This window comes from Telmatherina bonti (genome assembly GCF_933228915.1).
Source record: "Telmatherina bonti genome assembly, chromosome: 14".
Lineage (NCBI taxonomy): Eukaryota > Metazoa > Chordata > Actinopteri > Atheriniformes > Telmatherinidae > Telmatherina > Telmatherina bonti.
Genome location: NC_136612.1, coordinates 32,171,442 through 32,189,958, shown reverse-complemented (window position 1 = coordinate 32,189,958; position 18,517 = coordinate 32,171,442). Strand labels below are relative to the sequence as shown.

Sequence of the window (18,517 nt, the reverse complement as noted above, 5' to 3'; positions counted from 1 at the left end):
TAAACACCATCCCACCGTGCAGCCCTATTTTCCCAAATTCACCCTTGAAAATGAAAAGAAAACAAAACAAAAAAGAAAACAACAACAACAACAAAACAAACAAACAAAACCAATAAATAGAAAAATAAATAAGTAAATAAACAAATCAATACAAACAAACAACATTTTTATGTAAGAACAACTGTGCCATTTTTCCTTTTTAAGTAGAAAGTATATATATATATATATATATATATATATATATATATATATATATATATATATATATATATATAAACATGGCTAGCACCTTTATTCTCATAGGTAAACCGGAAGTGCTGTGTGTAATTAGTGTATGAGGTTTCCTGAGGCTTTTCAGACACAGCGGTCAGTCCGCCTCATCTCTCCGCTATCAGACATCTTAAAGACGCTCTGTTTTAACACAGAACTCTTCCCGACATTATGTCAGATTTCGAGGAGTTTGAGAAGCAGCTGAGCGAGAACCGACAAGGTGGGTGTCCGCTGTCTGTCTGTCTGTCTGTCTGTGTCCCGGTTTGGACCGCAAGCTAGCAGCGTAACGGCGCTCTTAGCTCGTTAGTGGGATTTTTATGAATGAATCACGAGACGTGACGGCAACTTTAGCGTGCGTTTTCCCCCGCTATGATTCAGCTGCGTCTGCCTGTTTGTGTTGACATAATCTGTAGTTGCAGTTCAGTACATCCAAAACGAGGCAGCAGTCTGGAAGCAGGTGTGTAAATTTACCTGGAGGACATGTCTGGAGAAATTTCTCCAGAACCGTCCCAGCCTTTCATGATGCTGTCCTGCTTTATCAATCATAGATCAAAATGATATTATTCATCTTCTCATCAGCATCATGCCCTTTGCAGCAGCAAAGAAAACAGTAATTAACACCACTTATGGTTAACAATCATAATTCAGTGGAAAAACTCTTCAATCAACCATTTTTATCTATTTATTTTAAATTATTTAGCTTCCAAGGACCAAAATTTCTGAATGGACTTCCGTTTCTTTTAATGCATCTCTAGAAGATACCACAGTTTGCCATAAAATAGTATTTCTGGCTGATAAGTTGATGTCAGGGCATAAACAGGATCTGCAGGTGATGCTGTGATAAAACAGGGACAGATCCAGCAAAGACCTGAACCAGGACCTGAGAGATGCATCTGGACCTTCGCTTGATCCATCAAAGCCTCATCAGAAAAATCTGACTCAAAACGGTGGCTGTCAAGAAGCCATTCTTTATATTTTCATTAGTTTTTTTCCAAATAACAAACATAGAAAACCGAATAAAATCCATTTAAAGGAGAGAATAAATCAACTGAACACGAAAACAACACAGCTCAGGCAAAGCATGGGTTAAAGACACAAATAAAGGAGTTAAACAAGCAAAATGATAACGTGTCCCATCGGCAACCAAAAGAAAAAGTCAAGCTGAGACAACAAACAAGAGCAGATGAGTCAGGTTTGGGAAACTTGCAGAGAGGAGAGTAGGCCCAGGAGTTGAGCATGCATGTTGTGTTTCCCCATTGTAACGTTTCACCAGGATTTTTTTTTTTTTTAAGTTGGGACTGCTGGCCGGCTCCAGGACATCAGAATATACCTCCTAGCAGCAAAACACAGCAGTTGCAACGTCTTGTGTTTGCTTTTACTTGCGTCACTGTCCATCAATGTAAGACACACAGGCCCTCGGTTACCAAACGAGCTGATCAGATCTGAAACTGGATCCACGTGTGATTCATAAAACATTCGTATCTGACCAATCTCAGACGACCGTAAATATCCAGCAGGTCCATTTGTCAGGTCTGATGGAGGGATGGATCCCAGATCCAGGACTTTGAATCATCTGGACAGTCAGAGGATGGAACAAAAGGCAGAAACAACCAAAGGAAAGTCCTTTAGGAAGCGCAGAGAAGTATTCTTCAGGACTGAAGATGTTTTAGGTCTTAAAGTTTCCTCAGAGCTGACGAAGCCTTTCGGATTAGAGCTTTTATTTCAGGATTATTTCTCTGTATTTTTGCCAATTTTTTAATAAATCTTTCATTTTTCTGACTGAATATGAAGGGATAATTAGTGAAAACCAGTTCTGGGATGAAAGCCAGATGTTTGGATCCTAAAACACAACAACAGCATCTTTTAATCCCATACAAAGGTTTTTATTGTTATCTTATCATTTAAGAGTCAAGTTGCTTTTTATGGGCCGACTTTTAGAACATGATTTAATGAAATAATAACTGATTGGAGTCTTTTGTTGAACGTTCTACTGATTTTCATCATCATCAGCTGATTATTTGTGAAACTCTCCTCTTCCTCACCTGTTTGGCTTTAATAGCTTCCAGTCTTTCATTTGCTCTTCATCTTCTCTCTTCCACCTGTTCTCCTCCTCCTCTCCAGTTCACAACCAGAATTAGACAAATCATTGTGCGGATCTGATGATTAAATAAAGTAAAACATATTGTTTATAATAACAAATTGTATTTATAAAATGCTTTTTGTGGACTCAAAGACGCTTTACAAGATCAAAGATATGCAACAAGTTAAAAACGCAAAGTTTAAATAGAAAGTTGTTTCTGTGATAAAACAGGTGGGATTTTAGCTGAGAATTGAAATGATTGCTGGGTCTGTGGCTTCTCCAAATAGCAACTTCCTGCAGAAGAAAACCTGCAGTTCCCCCTTCACCCACTAGGGGCTCCAAAACAGAGCAAATCCCCATAGACTAGCTGTAATTGATGCTCAAGGGCACATGACGAGATATTGAGACGTTCAAATTTTTTGTTGTGGTGTAACTACCATTGTTGTTACCTTTTGTGTTGAATGAATTTTTTGAGATGAGGAAATCAGTAGTGCATCCTTCTACTTAAATGTCTTACTTTTATGATATTATATCACTGTAGCATGAACATATTGCATTTTCCATAAATTTCACCTGAAAGCCAAATATCCCTAACTTTTTGTGAGTAGTGTGTGTGTGTATATATATATATATATATATATATATATATATATATATATATATATATATATATATACATGGCTACAAACACATAATGAGCCTTAACGATAAAATATATAATAATAATGACAATAATGATCATGATAATAATAATTTGTCTCTATTAAAAAAACAACAATTACTTTATTTATTTTATTTTATTTTAAGGCTTTAGTGTGAAACAGCTAAGTAGTCCAGTATTGAATTATTGAATTCAAATAATAATACAAAATAATGTTTTAATGTAATTTTCTTTCTTCACTCATCTCTTGTGATTAATAAAACCCTTTCATTTAGAAAATGATAAATAAAAAGGAAGAATGACGACTTCCGGACTGATCTGGAAATGCTCCATTACACCCATCCAGTTGCATCAGTCTCCCAGTAGAAATGTGAAAAGTCCAGTTTACATTTGCTGCTGCTTGGTTCTGCCTTTACAGAGCGAGAAAGAGAGAGGCATAAAAAGCGGAGTCGCAGCGGATCTCCAGGCCGAGGCGACAAACATCGCAGCTGGAGCAAAGACCGGGGCAGTCGCAGCCGAGAGAAGAGGAGCCGGAGCCGAGACAGGAAGAGCCGGGACCGCCGGAGCTCCTCACGGGACCACAAGAAGCACAGGTCAGCTGCACCCGGCAGGACCGGCATCTCAGTGGGGGTCTGACCATGGACATGCAGTCCGCTCACCGTGTGCTACATTTAAAGTAAAATAAACAAGATAGTAACGTCTCCTCAGCAGTTTATGACAGTGCAAGCTGGATAAATATGGCATTTGTAAAGCAGCTCCACATCAGTCTGATGATTTAACCAGGATAAGATCTGAAACGCAGGGCCTTAAAGTTTCCTGAGTGATGCCCGCTGCTTGCGTCTACACATCTGAAAGTTCCCTTCACAGTTTACTGATTTCAGTTCATTAAAAATCACCAAAACAGCTCATGTAGGAGTGCAGCTGACTGTTTCATGTCGGTCCAGGTTTAAGCTTGTTGATCGTACTCCTGTTGTTAAATGAACAAATTTTCCCTTTGTGGTGACACCTGCAGCTAATTCCTGGAGACGGTAATTACATGTTACTGACACGTTAGTAACATGTAGTCTTATTCTGGAGCTAAATGAAAAAAAATACAAGTTTTTTTATTGTTTTGGGTTCATTTTAGTTTCTGGTAATGTGTCTTGTTGGTCTAACATTTCATTCATAATGATCTTTAAAGGTCTTAAATTTGACGTAGGGTTACCTGTAAGATCCCAGGTATTGGCGTTTGTGTTGCAGAAGAGCTTTTCGTACACATGTGCTCCCAAAAAGGTGCCTGGTCTGCTTGAACATCCTAGAAAACTGTGGGAAGAAAAAAAAAAAAAAGTCCTAGCTTGTCTGCTTTTTCACTCACTTTGCTTCATAAATGAGCGAAGAGGTGTTCATCTTCCTCATTTTTAGCATCTCAGACAGCCATGTGTCTAGATACAGACACATGTACCATTACACCATTAACCGATATCCAATGTTACAGTATCGCTAAGCTTGTTATAGCTCACGCATGAATGCGGCACATTCAGGTGCCACCAGAGCAATGGAGAACTCTGTGATTGTATTAATTATGGTCAGACCAGACTGTATATAAAAGAAGGGCGGAGCCTCTGTGACGTCACCCTGATGAGCTGAATTGAAGCTCATTGGGCGGTTCCTGCCGTTGCCATCTTGGCAGCGTCACGCGTGTAGTCTCTCCTGTAAAATACAAAAATGGGCAAAGAGGTGGAGCTGAGAGAGGGGGCTGTGAGCGTGGGACAAGATGATTGACGTCTATCAAATGCTGACCTGTCTGTAGCTAAGAGGTCACCAAGCTAACAGGAGCTAACCAGCTAATGAAGGTAAGTGGGCTAAAGCTAAGTCAAGCTGTTAACCGGCTTAAAACTGTGGTGGTTCTACATTCATCCTTCTGTAAGCGGGAGATCGGGTACCTGTCAATCAAAAGGACACGCCCCTAAATATGCCAAATTTTGATATAACATTACTACTAAATGGAGGAGTTACAAAAAAATTCACTCCCCACACAGTTGTCATGAAGGTAAACCTGACCTATTAAAGCGAAAATTGATTTTTTAACCAGGCTGTAAACATGTTTATTTCTGCTGTGAAGTTGGTCTTTTTAATATGGTAGTCAGTAGAGATTTACTCTGTTTTGGAGCGCCTAGTGCAGGGGTCGGCAACCCGCAGCTCTAGAGCCGCATGCGGCTCTTTAGCGTTGCCCTAGTGGTTCCCTGGAGCTTTTTCAAAAATGTTTTTTTAAAAAAAAATGGAAAAAGATCTATATTTTTGTTTTGATCTGGTTCTGTAGGAGGACAAACATGACACAAACATTCTTAACGTTTTCCAATGCTGTAAAAATGTGTAAATAAATATTAAATTTCAACATTTCTGTCAAGGAAGATTTGCGTCATAGCCTGCGATACACGTAGCCTATCAGCAGGGCGGGATGCCAGGCAGGTGGCGTTGTAAACAAACCGGGGCTGTGTGATGCACCATGGATCCCAGAGGGAAAAAGAGAAAAATAACCGAGGAGAACAGAGGATTCAACGTTTCTTGGACCGAATCATTTGCATTCATTGCCAATGCGGAAGGATTGCCTGAATGTTTGCTCTGTAGCGAGAAGTTGTCAAATAACAAAAAGAGTAATGTGGAAAGACATTTCCAGGAAAAGCATGCTACATTTGCCAGTTGGGAGTGACACAAAAAGTGCGATTGCATTACTTCTGGAGAAATTAGAGAAGCGCAAAAATAGATTTAAGTGGATTGCATCCCCAAACTCCACTACTGCTGCAAGTTTAGTTCCAACCCGGGAGATAATAAAGCGTAGAAAACCGTTCACAGATGGTGACTACATGAAGGAGTCAGTCATATCAGGACACGTATTTGCTAATTTCAAAAACAAAACCGAGATCATACAGAAAATCAAAGACATGCCCCTCTCCGCTAAGACAGTGAAGGAAAGGACCATTAAAATGGCGGCAACATCACCGATCAGCAAATCAAGGACATTAATTCAGCACAAGTTACATCTTACATGTTGAGAAGCTGACCAGTGATGTCCAACAACAGAAGTCACATTAAACAGGTAAGAACATAATCCTTCATAGACACATATTGAGTAACAAAGTGGATGTTTTTATAAAATTATTTCTGATTTTTGTCAGGATATATTTGGAATGACACTTGGTAATGGTGGTCGGAGGATAGCTGCGTTGGTTGCGTGTCTGAAGAGAAGAGGATGTTGCTGCGTTTTACCCTTGCACCAACTTGCTTGGCATTTGCACAGTAATCAAACTGTATTAATTTGATTTATTGGTTTATTTTTTGTAAATGCAGGCTGCATTTTATTGCGCTTTGTTTGTTGATAAGGGGCGCGTTATGCACATTCCATTTTGTTGTTTTTTTTCGAATCCTCAAAATAAAAATGACATACAAAAATCGGATTTCTATTGCATTTTTTTAAATTTCATCAAAGCAACGAAACATAACTCATCAATATAGTAATGAAGTTAAACATGAGACGGCATTGTACAACAGAGTAGTCACGTGGTGCGTCATTCTCTACAGGATGCGCAGCGGGGGAAATAAACATTTTATCGTTAAGGCTCATTATGTGTTTGTAGCCAACTTAGTCATTTTGATAGTAGGCTAATATAGCTAATATAGATACATAAAGCATGTGTTGCCTTCATGATAAGGCTCATATTAGGCTTTTATTTGTTTGCGGCTCCAGACATATTTGTTTTTTGTTTTTTTTGGTCCAATATGGCTCTTTCAACATTTTGGGTTGCCGACCCCTGGCCTAGTGGTTTCTCAACTTAATAAACAGATGTTGCCCACAAAGTAGCTTGACAGAAAAAAATGACTTGAGAAAAGAAAACACGATTGTCATCGCTGATAAATCTTCTGATATTGATTTTGATATAAATAATATTTGATTAATTTAATCAATCTCAGAGAGTCCAAAATGTTTTGTACAAAAACACTGAAATCTTGACAAAGAGAAATGTCAAACTTGTTGGTGTTTTCACGCATCTTCAATATCTTGCAATTCCAGATGGGTTCATATCATCATGTAGTCATGGCAACATTAAAAGGTTGGAGGAAGGATGTGTCTCTGAACCTTTATTGCTCTTTTTCTTGCATCCAGCCACTCTCCAAGGAGGACAAGGAAGAAAAGGACTTGTAAATACTGGGATGTGCCGCCTCCTGGCTTTGAACACATCACTCCAATGCAGTATAAAGCTATGCAAGGTACCTCACACGTCTCTTTCAAGCTGTGTTGCACATTTTCCCAAACTTTGCAGTTAAATTTGCTTCACTTTTTCTTTTAGATAAACTAAAATATGTCTCCTCTACTTTTTCTTTTATCCTTAATGTCCCCCCAGCGGCCGGACAGATCCCCACAATAGCTCTGCTGGCGACATCCACCACCACCGGAGTGGCGGCAGCACCGACACAAGTGCCCATAGTCGGCAGTCAGATGACGAGACAAGCCAGACGGCTCTATGTTGGAAACATCCCCTTTGGAGTAACAGAGGTAAAGGCTTCTCCAGCCAGCAGGCCGGGCTCTATCGGCGCAGCGTTCCAGCTCACGTGTTCTGATTTCCATCTTCGCAGGAGTCCATGGCTGAGTTCTTTAACGCCCAGATGCGTCTCGCAGGCCTCTCACAAGCCCCGAGTAATCCGGTTCTTGCTGTGCAAATTAATCAGGACAAAAACTTTGCTTTTCTGGAGGTGGGTGTTGAGAAATTTCCCACTGGGTTACAGTTGAAACCGGGAAGATATGATGGGGGACAGAGTTCTTTATGCTTTCTGCTGCTAATTTTCGTCAAATAAAATTGTTCTTGTTTTGGCAAATAGCTTTAATATTTAATGGAGAAAAACGTGAAAAATGTATTCAGATACAACAAAAGCAGCTGAAACTCAGTGAAAAACAGCAAATAAATAAACAAGAACAAAGATTATTTATGAATAACTACATCAAGCGTGATAAAGTCCAAAAAAGGAGCAGGATGAAGTCATCTGTAGTAATTCTAGCCAAACCTTTTGGTTCACTCAATCAGTGATGTTGTGTCTGATTGTTTTCATTGCGTCTCAACATAACCTTCTGTCCAGTTTCGATCTGTAGATGAGACGACACAGGCCATGGCGTTCGACGGGATCATTTTCCAGGGTCAGTCGCTGAAGATCAGACGACCTCACGACTATCGGCCTTTACCTGGAATCTCGGAGCAGCCGGCTTTCCACGTTCCAGGTTTGTTTTCCCAAAATAATCGAAGAACGAAATAATTTTTATTCTTCAGAACTTATTTCAGCGCTGAGATTTGTCCTCCGTCCGTCCATCTGTCCGTTCATCCATCCGTCCATTTATCCATCCATCTGTTCATCCATCCATTTGTCCATCAATCCCTCCATCTGTCCATCCGTCCATCAATCCCTCCATCTGTCCATCCGTCCAACCATCTGTCTGTCCATCAATTCCTCCGTCTGTCAATCCATCCATCCATCCATCTTTCCATCCATTCGTCCATCCATCTGTCCGTCCATCTGTCCATCCGTCCATCAATCCGTCCATCTGTCCATCCGTCCATCCATTCGTCCATCCATCGGTCCGTCCATCAATCCCTCCATCTGTCAATCCATCCATCCATCTGTCCATCCATTCGTCCACCCATCTGTCCGTCCATCCATTTGTCCATCCATCCGTCCGTCCATTAATTCGTCTATCCATCTGTCCGTCCGTCCATCAGTCCATCAGTCCGTCCATTTATTCATAAATTTAGAAAATGGATGGAAGCAAATGCAGCCGGGTGGTAAATGACGTTGACCCACTTCCTGCTTCCTTGGTCTGCAGTCGGCTCTCTCTTGTTTAGCTACGTTTTGTTTTACACACGTGAAGATTTTTTTTTCACGTCATGAATATGAAACATGTTTAATCCTTGCAGTTGTTGAGACAAACTCCCTCTTCTCACTCCTCAGAACTCAGGATGATCTAATGAGCCTTGGTACAAGCTGACTTTTTCTGCCATTTGTCGAGGAGACAGAAAATCAGCTCAAATTTATTTATGTGTTTACCCAGCTTAAGGACCTAAACCTGGGTCTTCCAGCCTCAATTGTGCCTCTCTAACTGCCTTTTATTTTGCCTTCTTCTCTTTTCTTGTTGATCCTCAGGTGTCGTGTCCACAGTAGTCCCTGATTCCCCCCATAAACTCTTCATCGGAGGCCTGCCGAACTACCTTAATGACGACCAGGTATTGAACTGACAGCTGACTGCAAAGCTGCACCCATGTTAATTCACCTTTCTCTCACTCTGAGGTTTTTTGACACAGTGAAACATTCCCCAAATAATGATTTAGTTCTGTTTCATGACATAAAATAATCAAACCTGCAGTAGAAGAAAGCTAAATGAAACACATGATGGACAGAAAACGGACTCCATGGTGTTTTTACACAAACAAAGCAAAATAATAACTTGGTCAAAGTTACGCTAGAATGCTTTTAAATGTTTTGATATATTGAGATTAATCGGGTAAATAAAACATTTGTTTTTAAACCACTGATGTTAAACAATCAGTGCCTCATTCAGAGTGATAATAACTTTCTCATGCTAAGCATACTGAGTAAAAAGGTAAGCAAAGTCCAGAATATTTACATGACAAGCAAATAATGTGACTCATTCTTTCTGTTTCAAAGAAAAAGTCCACTTTAAAAAGCATTTAAATCATCAAATATTTGCCTTTCTGGGATTGTTTTTTTTTTTTTTTTTTTTTTTTTGTGAATTTTTATTAGTTTTGGCAATTTGCCCTAAAAAACACATCACCTGCCACTTTAATCAATATCCACCATATTGCTCATAAACTGTCCCCAAGTTTTTAAGCAATATAGATGAAAAATTAAGCCCAAATGTTAATTATGTCCTAATTTATGGTTGGAGATTTGTTGATTTTTGTCTTTTTTTTTTCTTGACCTTTTTATGCTTCTATGAATGGAATATTTTTGTGCACTAATAATTAAACTTAAATGCTTAGACGTGGTACTGTAACCCGCTCACAAAAAGTAGTGAAAAGTGACTTTAATGAACCAAAACACTCGAAAGGTTCAGTGAAACATGATTATTTTACATGCAGATGTCCTGCTCCAGTAGATTGTGAAAAAGGGAAATTTCAGTGAGAAAAAATGTCAGCATGTTGACGCACCACTGCAAAGAATAACTAGATATAAGGAGCTCGGTCATCCGGGAGGGACTCAGAGTAGAGCCGCTGCTCCTCCACATCGAGAGGAACCAGTTGAGGTGGTTCGGGCATCTGGTCAGGATGCCTCCTGGATGTCTCTCTGGTGAGGTGTTTCAGGCACGTCCCTCTGGGAGGAGACCCCGGGGAAGACCCAGGACACGCTGGAGGGATTATATCTCTCGGCTGGCCTGGGAACGTCTTGGAATCCCATCCGCAGAGTTGGCAAATGTGGCTGGGGAGAGGGAAGTCTGCGCTTCCCTGCTTAGGCTGCTGCCCCACCGACCCGACCCCGGATAAGTGGCAGAAAATGGATGGATGTCCATCCCTTCATGAGTACAATGTAGCATCTTCTGATGGAAACTTCCAGCAGGATGATGCCACAAAGCTCACATCATTTCCACCATGACAATGTGTTCACTGTTCTCCAACGGCCTCCACTGTCACCAGATCTACATCCAGCAACCACATCAAATCAAATTTGGCACACACACGAGCTCTAATCCCTCGTTACTGACATTAATGACTGACTTTATGAAAATATCAACAGACATAAAAATCTGGCTTGATGCTGTGAGGAAACAATATCGTTGGGATCCATTCAAACCGGAAGCCAGCCCAATCATGGCCACAGAGGACGTCACAGCAGGAATATCATAGATCAGGGTATGTCGGAGTCCACACCGCCGCTGTAGTGCAGAACCCCCAGACATGCAGACATCAGCGGTCACCATGGCAACAACCCTGCAAATCAAGCAGGCAGAGCTTCTGGTGTGGAGGATCCCTCGGAGGAAAATAATAATAAAGCAGCTTTGGGATGTGGTGAAATGGGAGATTCTCATCGTGGATGTTCAGCAACTGTCATGCCAAATCTGAGGAATGTTTCCAACACTTAATGAACCCATGCCACCAAAATCTAAGGCAGCTCTGAAGTTAAAAGAAGGTCAACCCCATGACTTGCCAAGTGGATGAGATTAAAGTGGTATGTGTGTAACCTGAAGCCAAAATATCAACAAAAGTTCAGATTGAAATACCAAAAACAAAAAAACAACATCACTTAACAACTCCAGAAATGCTTTCCATGGTTGAAACGATTGGTGGACTTTATCTTTGAATGAGGTGATGAGTTTCTCCTGAGTTAGTCTCCTCTCAGGTGTGACTAAATGTTTGAATATCAGATAAGTTAATTCTAACTGTCCATTCTGTCTCAGTAGCTCTTAGTTAGCAGAGCTCATGCAGCCTGATGTCTATTATTCACTGACTCATTTTGATGAATACTTTCAGTCACTTCCACTACGTTGATACTCACAGCTCTTTCATTTTTGTCCCCCCACTTTGTCCCCAGCTAGGGGCCCATAAGATCGTTAAGTCTGCGCTCATAATTTGTTCAGTAGTACTCATCTACTGCTGCCATGCCAACATGTAAAACAAGGCAAGTAAGACATTCTGGTCCACACACGGATACACTGCAAGCCAGCAGGCTCCCTTACTGGCTACTTTCTCTCTCCCATCATGCTTTTGGAGCGCGCTTAGGACGCGGGTTTCCTGGGGTGAAGGACAGCTGATCTTTTAAGATTTGGAAATGTTTGTTAGAGGTTGAGGCTATGGGTGTGTTGCTGTTTTAATGTGACGGTAAGAATAAGATGTTGTGATGCTTTTAAATGAACCACAACTGCAGCTCAAAAGCGCCAAATATGATCAGTTTTAACATCATTTACTGATCAGCTCGATGTTTTTCTTTTCATACTTATACAGTCGTGTTAAAGAAAGTAACTTATTTTACCTTGAAGCTTGGCAGGACGCACGGAAAACCCAAGACAAAGCATATCAGTCAAAATACCTCACACCAGCTGTCAAGCACGGGGGTGGAGGGATGTTAATTTGGATAATATTCTGCTCAATACTTGAGAGTTCATGTCAGTAAACATACCCAGAAGTACATACACACCACTAACTCACACAGGACATATCTAAATGTTTGTCAAAACATTAGTAACAAGACGTAGCTTCTGTAATGAGACTAGCTCCTCGAGTTTCAGGCTATTTCCCAGCTGATTCCAAGCACATGGAGCATCTTATTTAAATCCTGGTTTTTCCTCAATTCATTTTGGACATTGATATAAACAAATGTCAGCAAACCTCAACCAGCTGAAGATATTCTCCCTCTACAACGTGCAACGTTTTTGTTCATTTGAGGTTGTATTTACTTCTATTTAAGACATTTTCTCTTAAATCTTGATGCATTAAACCTAAAAATAGAGTGAGCGTAGTTTTGTTTTTATTTTATTCACATGCATTCATTTTTTAATGTTTATGTCTCAACATCTCTTCTATTGAGAGCTGAGACTGTTCATTTATTGGCAGCAAGTCCAACAGTTGAATAATACTGTTTCAATAAAGGCAAAAATAGCTTAAAAAAAAAAAAAATCCAGATTCTAAATTTTGACTCTGTTTTTGGAAAGTTTAGTGAGTTGAATTGATTGTGTCTGGATACAGACTCACTAAGTAGTCAGGGTTTCACCCAACTTTGCAGAGTGAAATATTCGTTCAGGATGTGTTAATTCTACACATTGTGTATGGGTTCGCATGTGGATCAATGGGGTAAAGTGGTTTTTAGGGTCAAATGGACATTTAGAATTCAGTCAATAGAAAAACTCTTTGATGTTTACGGTGGTTCCCGTCTCAGATCTGGCCTTCCGGCTCTTTGTTTGCAGGTTAAGGAGCTCTTGATGTCATTCGGGCCTCTTAAAGCCTTCAATCTGGTGAAGGACAGTGCCACATCACTGTCAAAAGGTTACGCCTTTTGTGAATATGTGGACATCAGCGCCACGGATCAGGTAACAGTGCCTCAGTGTTTCCCCCGTGTGATTAAATCACGTGCATTTTGCTCTGGTGTTCGGAGGTCAGTGTTTGCTCTTCACCAGGCGGTCGCGGGGCTCAATGGGATGCAGCTGGGAGACAAGAAGCTGATCGTTCAGAGGGCGAGCGTGGGAGCAAAAAATGCCAATCCTGTGAGTGGAAGTCAAGTTAAAGAGCAAACATTCATGCGACCGGCAGCTTTCCTGTCTGTTCTGGTACTCAGACTTGAAAATAAAATTAAATTGAAATTAACATTGTTCGAGACAAAATAAGACCGAAAATAGACAAAAACAATTTCTTTTTTTTCTTTTTTTAAAAATTGAAGTTAAATTATTATTTTTCTGTGATAAATATGGGCCTCGTTCACCAGTCATGATTACAAACAACTTTGTCCTAAGTCCGACTTAGAAACGAGGGTTGAAGCCATAAGTGGGAGGAACCTTGATAATATGTTTTTTGTTTATTTCTTATTTTTCATATGAATATTTGAAAAGTTGTTTTAAAAAAAAAAAACCCAAAAAAACCCAAAAAACTCAAGTTTGAGTGTTAAGGTTTATCTCAGTCTTGGTGTGGGTGCTCCTGCTGATTGTCTGCTTGCTTAAATGCTATAATTCAGCAATAAATAAATAAGAAATAAAGAATGGTTTAGTATCAAGAGAAGCATTAGAACCAGAGAACTTTTATCTCAAAACGTGGCAGCCAGACCGTCAGTCTGCTGCTATAGAGTTCAAAACAAGTTTCAGTCCATCCACATGGCACCGACCATCCACTTTCTTTTTGATATTGATGCATAAAGTCATGTACTCCATTTCCCCTCACCTGCAGACCTCCATCATAGAGACCCCAGTCACGCTACAGGTGCCTGGGCTTCAGAGGCTGCACAACTCTGGCGTGCCCACAGAGGTGCTGTGCCTTCTCAACATGGTGATGCCAGAGGAGCTGGTGGACGACGAGGACTACGAGGAAATCCTAGAGGACATCCGAGAGGAGTGCTGCAAGTACGGCAACGTCCGCTCCATCGAGATCCCCCGACCCGTCGACGGCGTGGAGGTTCCCGGTTGTGGAAAGGTAGTTCTGCTGCCGGTTCACATTTGATCTTCCACTCAGAGATCTGTTGGTTTCCATTTGCTGGAGGAGAAAATCTGAAGCCAGTCTTTACAAAGCTGCAGCAAAAGAAATTAGACATGTTTTCTTGGCGCTGTTGAATGTGGGCGCATCCACCAGAAGGTGGAGGTTAGACCTCTTCAAATTTGATCTTTTTCATCAAACCTATGCAAACTGATATTTTTCCCATTGTCCAAGATCAAAATAACTGGTATATTTATTTAAGTTAGACCTTGGAGAATGGGGAAAAATATCAGTTTGCATAGGTTTGATGAAAAAGGTCAAATTTGAAGAGGTCTAGTGGAGGTATAGATTATGCTGTTTAAAAAAAAGCCTTAGCAAAGTTCTGTGGAATAATCTGCAAATACGAACCATTTAGGTAAAATCGGGCAGAGGTTCATTCTCCATCTCAATTTATTTAGTAAAAATCAAACAGCAGTGGTGGGGAAACTACATACTGTATCATACTGTCGTCTTGGTCTGATGATCTATTTAGATAAGTTGCTGTTGCCCTTGTGATGTGGTGTAAGGGTCATATACCAAGCGGCAACCTGCGGCAGTTAAAAGAAAAGCAGAAGTGCAAAAAAATGCAGTTCCCCCCTCATCCACTAGGGCATAAAAACACAGCAAATCCCCATAGACTCCGATGTTTAAAAGACCAACTTCACAGCAGAAATAACCATGTTTACAGCCTGGTACAAAAATCCATTTTAGGTTTAATATGTCAGGTCTACCTTCATGACAACTGTGGGGGGGGGGGATTTTTTCTAACTCACCCGTTTAGAAGTAATTTCATATCAAAATTTGGCATATTTAGGGGCGTGTCCTTTTGATTGACAGGTACCCGATCTTCCGCTTCCACTAAGAACAACGTAGAACAACCGCGGCTTTTAGCTGGTTAATTACCTGACTTATCTTTAGCCTGCTTCCCTCCGTTAGCTGGTTAGTACCTGTTAGCTCTTGGCTACAGGCAGCTCGGAGTTAACTCGATGTCAATCATCCACCATGACGCTCACAGCCCCCCTCTCAGCTCCACCTCTTTGCCCATATTTGTATTTTCCGGGTGAGACGACACCCATGCCCCTGCCAAGATAGCGATGATAGGAACTGCCCAACTAGCTTCAATTCAGCTCTTCAGACACCTGTGTGTGGCACTCCGTCCATCTTTTTATATGCAGTCTATGTATTATACATTGTATGCTCAGGCTGTGATTAAATTGTTGCTTTAAAATGGTGAAAATTGACACTTTTGTCTCAATATTTTAAAATTAGCAGTTAGCTTAGCATCCCATCAGAATCCCTCCCTGATCCTCCAACATGAATGTAAACAGAAGCCTAACTTTCTCCTCTCTGTGTGTTTTTCATGTCAGATCTTCGTGGAGTACGTTTCCGCTGCAGACTGTCAGAAAGCCATGCAGGCCCTCACAGGCCGCAAGTTTGCCAACAGAGTTGTGGTTACCAAATACTACGATCCCGACATGTATCACAGACATGAGTTCTGACTGCCTTTCCGTTTGCCAGCTGGGTCCTGGTCCGTTTCGTTCCTCCTCTGAATGTTGTCATCCTGCCATTTTAGAGACCTAGACCTGAGAAGACTGCAGTGTGTTTCTTTAGTACTGGATAGCTCAGCTTAGTCTAATCCCACTAAACGCTGAGCTTAAGACATCCTGAAGTAAAATAAAAAACAAAAAAAATCCTGTAGTATACTTTACATTCGCTGTAGAATGAATGTGACATGTATCTTACCTGAACTAATACTGCCTGACAAACGCCAGAGTAGCTGTCTATGGAGAATGCACTACGTAAAAAAAAAAAAAAAACAACAAAAAAACAAAAAACAGTCAAATGTTTAGATTTTTCTTCCTGAGCACAAACATTTATGTCTGGTTTAGATCTAGATTTCAAAAGCCATGTCGACAACATCTTGTTTGGCTGCGAGAAAAATCAGTATATTTATTTATTTATCTATTTATTTTCCTAAAGTCCTGCTGAATGCTTCACATATTCACATTTCTTAAACAAACAGTGCTGTTACCTGTACTGCTTCTTTAGACCAAATGTTGACTTGCTTTGACAGAAGTGAGGTGGGTTTTCTGGATTCGCCGTCAGACAGAACTTCCACTGTAAATATAAAAATTGTGTTTATATAAAAAAAAAAGATATTTGAATAGCTCTTAGGCTGTTTTAAATAAGCAAAGAGAAAGATTCTGGTTAAAGCAGCTAGCTGAGCTGATCGGGACGCTGACATTTGTTCAATCCCTGACATAGGGGCGTTGCTTAGCAACAGTGAGAGTTATGTATGGGTGCTTCTTCAAGTAAAGACCCATATTTTATTCTACAGTCATTTAGCAGATGGTTTCATCCAAAGCGACTTACATATGACTTCTCCGTTAGCAGCAGCTGCAGAGAATCTACTTTATGTTTACTTTATTTTTTTCATGTTGTGATATGTTTTTGTTTCTATTGGGGCCTTTTAACTTCAATATTACATAACAATGTCATACTCTCATTAAAAAAAAAAAAGAAAATTAATTTTTCCTTCACCAATTCTGAGTGAAAAGTATGTCACTAACTTATTAAAACCCTGTTAGCTGTTTTTTTTTTTTTTCTTTCTGACGGTGTGTAGCCATGACATAAAGATGCTCATTTGCAGCATCGGGTCAACATGGAGGCTAGTGGGGGAAAGGATAAAATATTTTGACAAAACTTATGTGTTACATATCAGACATAATCAAAATGATAATCTCACTTATTAATCAGATGGGACGATGAAGTTGGTGTGAAGAAGGGCAAATCTGTTTGTGCAATGTTAAATTAATGGTATAAAGTCAAAACCAGTATATAAATGATTAATTTTTTTTTATTGTGATTACTTAAATTATATGAATTTAAAATGAATTTCATGACAAAGTGCAATAAAAATGTTTGATTGTTGTTTAAAGTTCAAAATGCGGATTTTGTATTCAGTCGTGCCAATGTAGTTTTTATTTTTAGGACATGAGAGTTGAGCTTCCTGCTTTGAGAACTAACAGCCAATCAAAGTGATAGATCACTGTCAGACCCATTTACAGGATCTCTGCCTTGTTCCACATAAAAAAAAAACAAAAAAACAACCCATAAACAGGATTAATTTCATCATCTGGTGTGTAAAACCTTTTCTGGTTTTCATTCATGACATTTCAGGACGTTTCTGCATGTTTACTGGCTTGACCTGACGAGTCTTTGTAATGATGTCAGCATCAAATTTCTTTCATTTTTTTAGCTGCTGCATGTCGCAGGGTTTATTCAAAGTTGGACTGCTTTTTTGTTTATTTTCCAAACAGCAGGATACAAACTGGAAGCATCTCCAAAGTCCCTCGACTTTGAGAAGCACCTCATGACTTTACCTGTTCACAGAGTAGACCATAGCAACCACAAGCAGGGCGCTTAGCAACAAGATTATCCACTAATTCAGATGTGTTCGATCATTTTTGGTTTCTTTTCTTAGACATGTAATCTGTCTCACATATCCTTCAGTCTTCCTTTAGTGACACTGCTAATGAAAATGGAAGAGTTGCCATTAAAACATGTCAGATCTGCTTGATCGAAACCCAAAATTATCTAAGATTCTCTTCCACAGAAACTGGAAATGAAAACCGAACTTTATTTAATTCTAGCCGACAGATCTGATGGTGTGATCTGTCTACTGACTCAGCCACCTGTGGTGTTCTACATGAAATGACATAACAATGTTTGGGGCAGGGAGGGCTGCAGCTCTGTTCGTTGTGGTTGAACCAAACAAGTCTGCAGAGCCTCATTATGAGAAACACAAAGCTGATCTTGCACTTGTTGAGAAAAGCACCTGTAAGTTGCACAGAAGGCTTAGTAATATGTCTTTCCTTGAGGCTTTTTATTCACTTTGTGCTGTTTTGCATCCTTTAAAGAAAATATATGAAATGAAAGAGCTGATTTATTGTTAAATCTTTTTATTCTGCTGGAAAAGTGCAGGCATAAGAACGTGCTGTCTGAGCAAACATGTCAGAAATTGGAGATGGTTTATATCCTTTCAGAAACGTTTTGGCGTGAGCGGGTAGTATCAATTAGTAATAAACTACTGTGTTTTATACTATTTTTGGACACCCAAATATGTACAATTATTTTCAGTTTGTACAGCTTCCTGCCACTGCCATTGCCTTGAATAAATGCTTGCCTCCTCATCATGTGACTTATTTCTGTAGATGTATTTATTAAATCTGTCAAATGAGAGATAAAATATGATTGTTAAAGCATCTTTTAACATACATACATTAAGGCTGCAGGTAGATTTTACAGGATGTGATC

General features: G+C 40.0%; 1 protein-coding gene across 1 annotated transcript; it reads left to right on the top strand.

Moving 5' to 3' along the window:
* The first annotated feature begins 348 nt into the window (after positions 1–348).
* Positions 349–18,312, top strand: LOC306765019 (splicing factor U2AF 65 kDa subunit-like). The gene is given in 14 exon segments (XM_079252347.1): positions 349–490; positions 3,430–3,604; positions 7,153–7,256; positions 7,391–7,542; positions 7,623–7,739; positions 8,121–8,259; positions 9,177–9,256; positions 11,580–11,601; positions 11,604–11,645; positions 11,648–11,670; positions 12,949–13,071; positions 13,159–13,245; positions 13,919–14,161; positions 15,568–18,312. Coding segments are annotated over 14 exon segments (1,488 nt in total). The 5' UTR covers positions 349–441; the 3' UTR covers positions 15,700–18,312.
* The last annotated feature ends 205 nt before the right edge of the window (positions 18,313–18,517 follow it).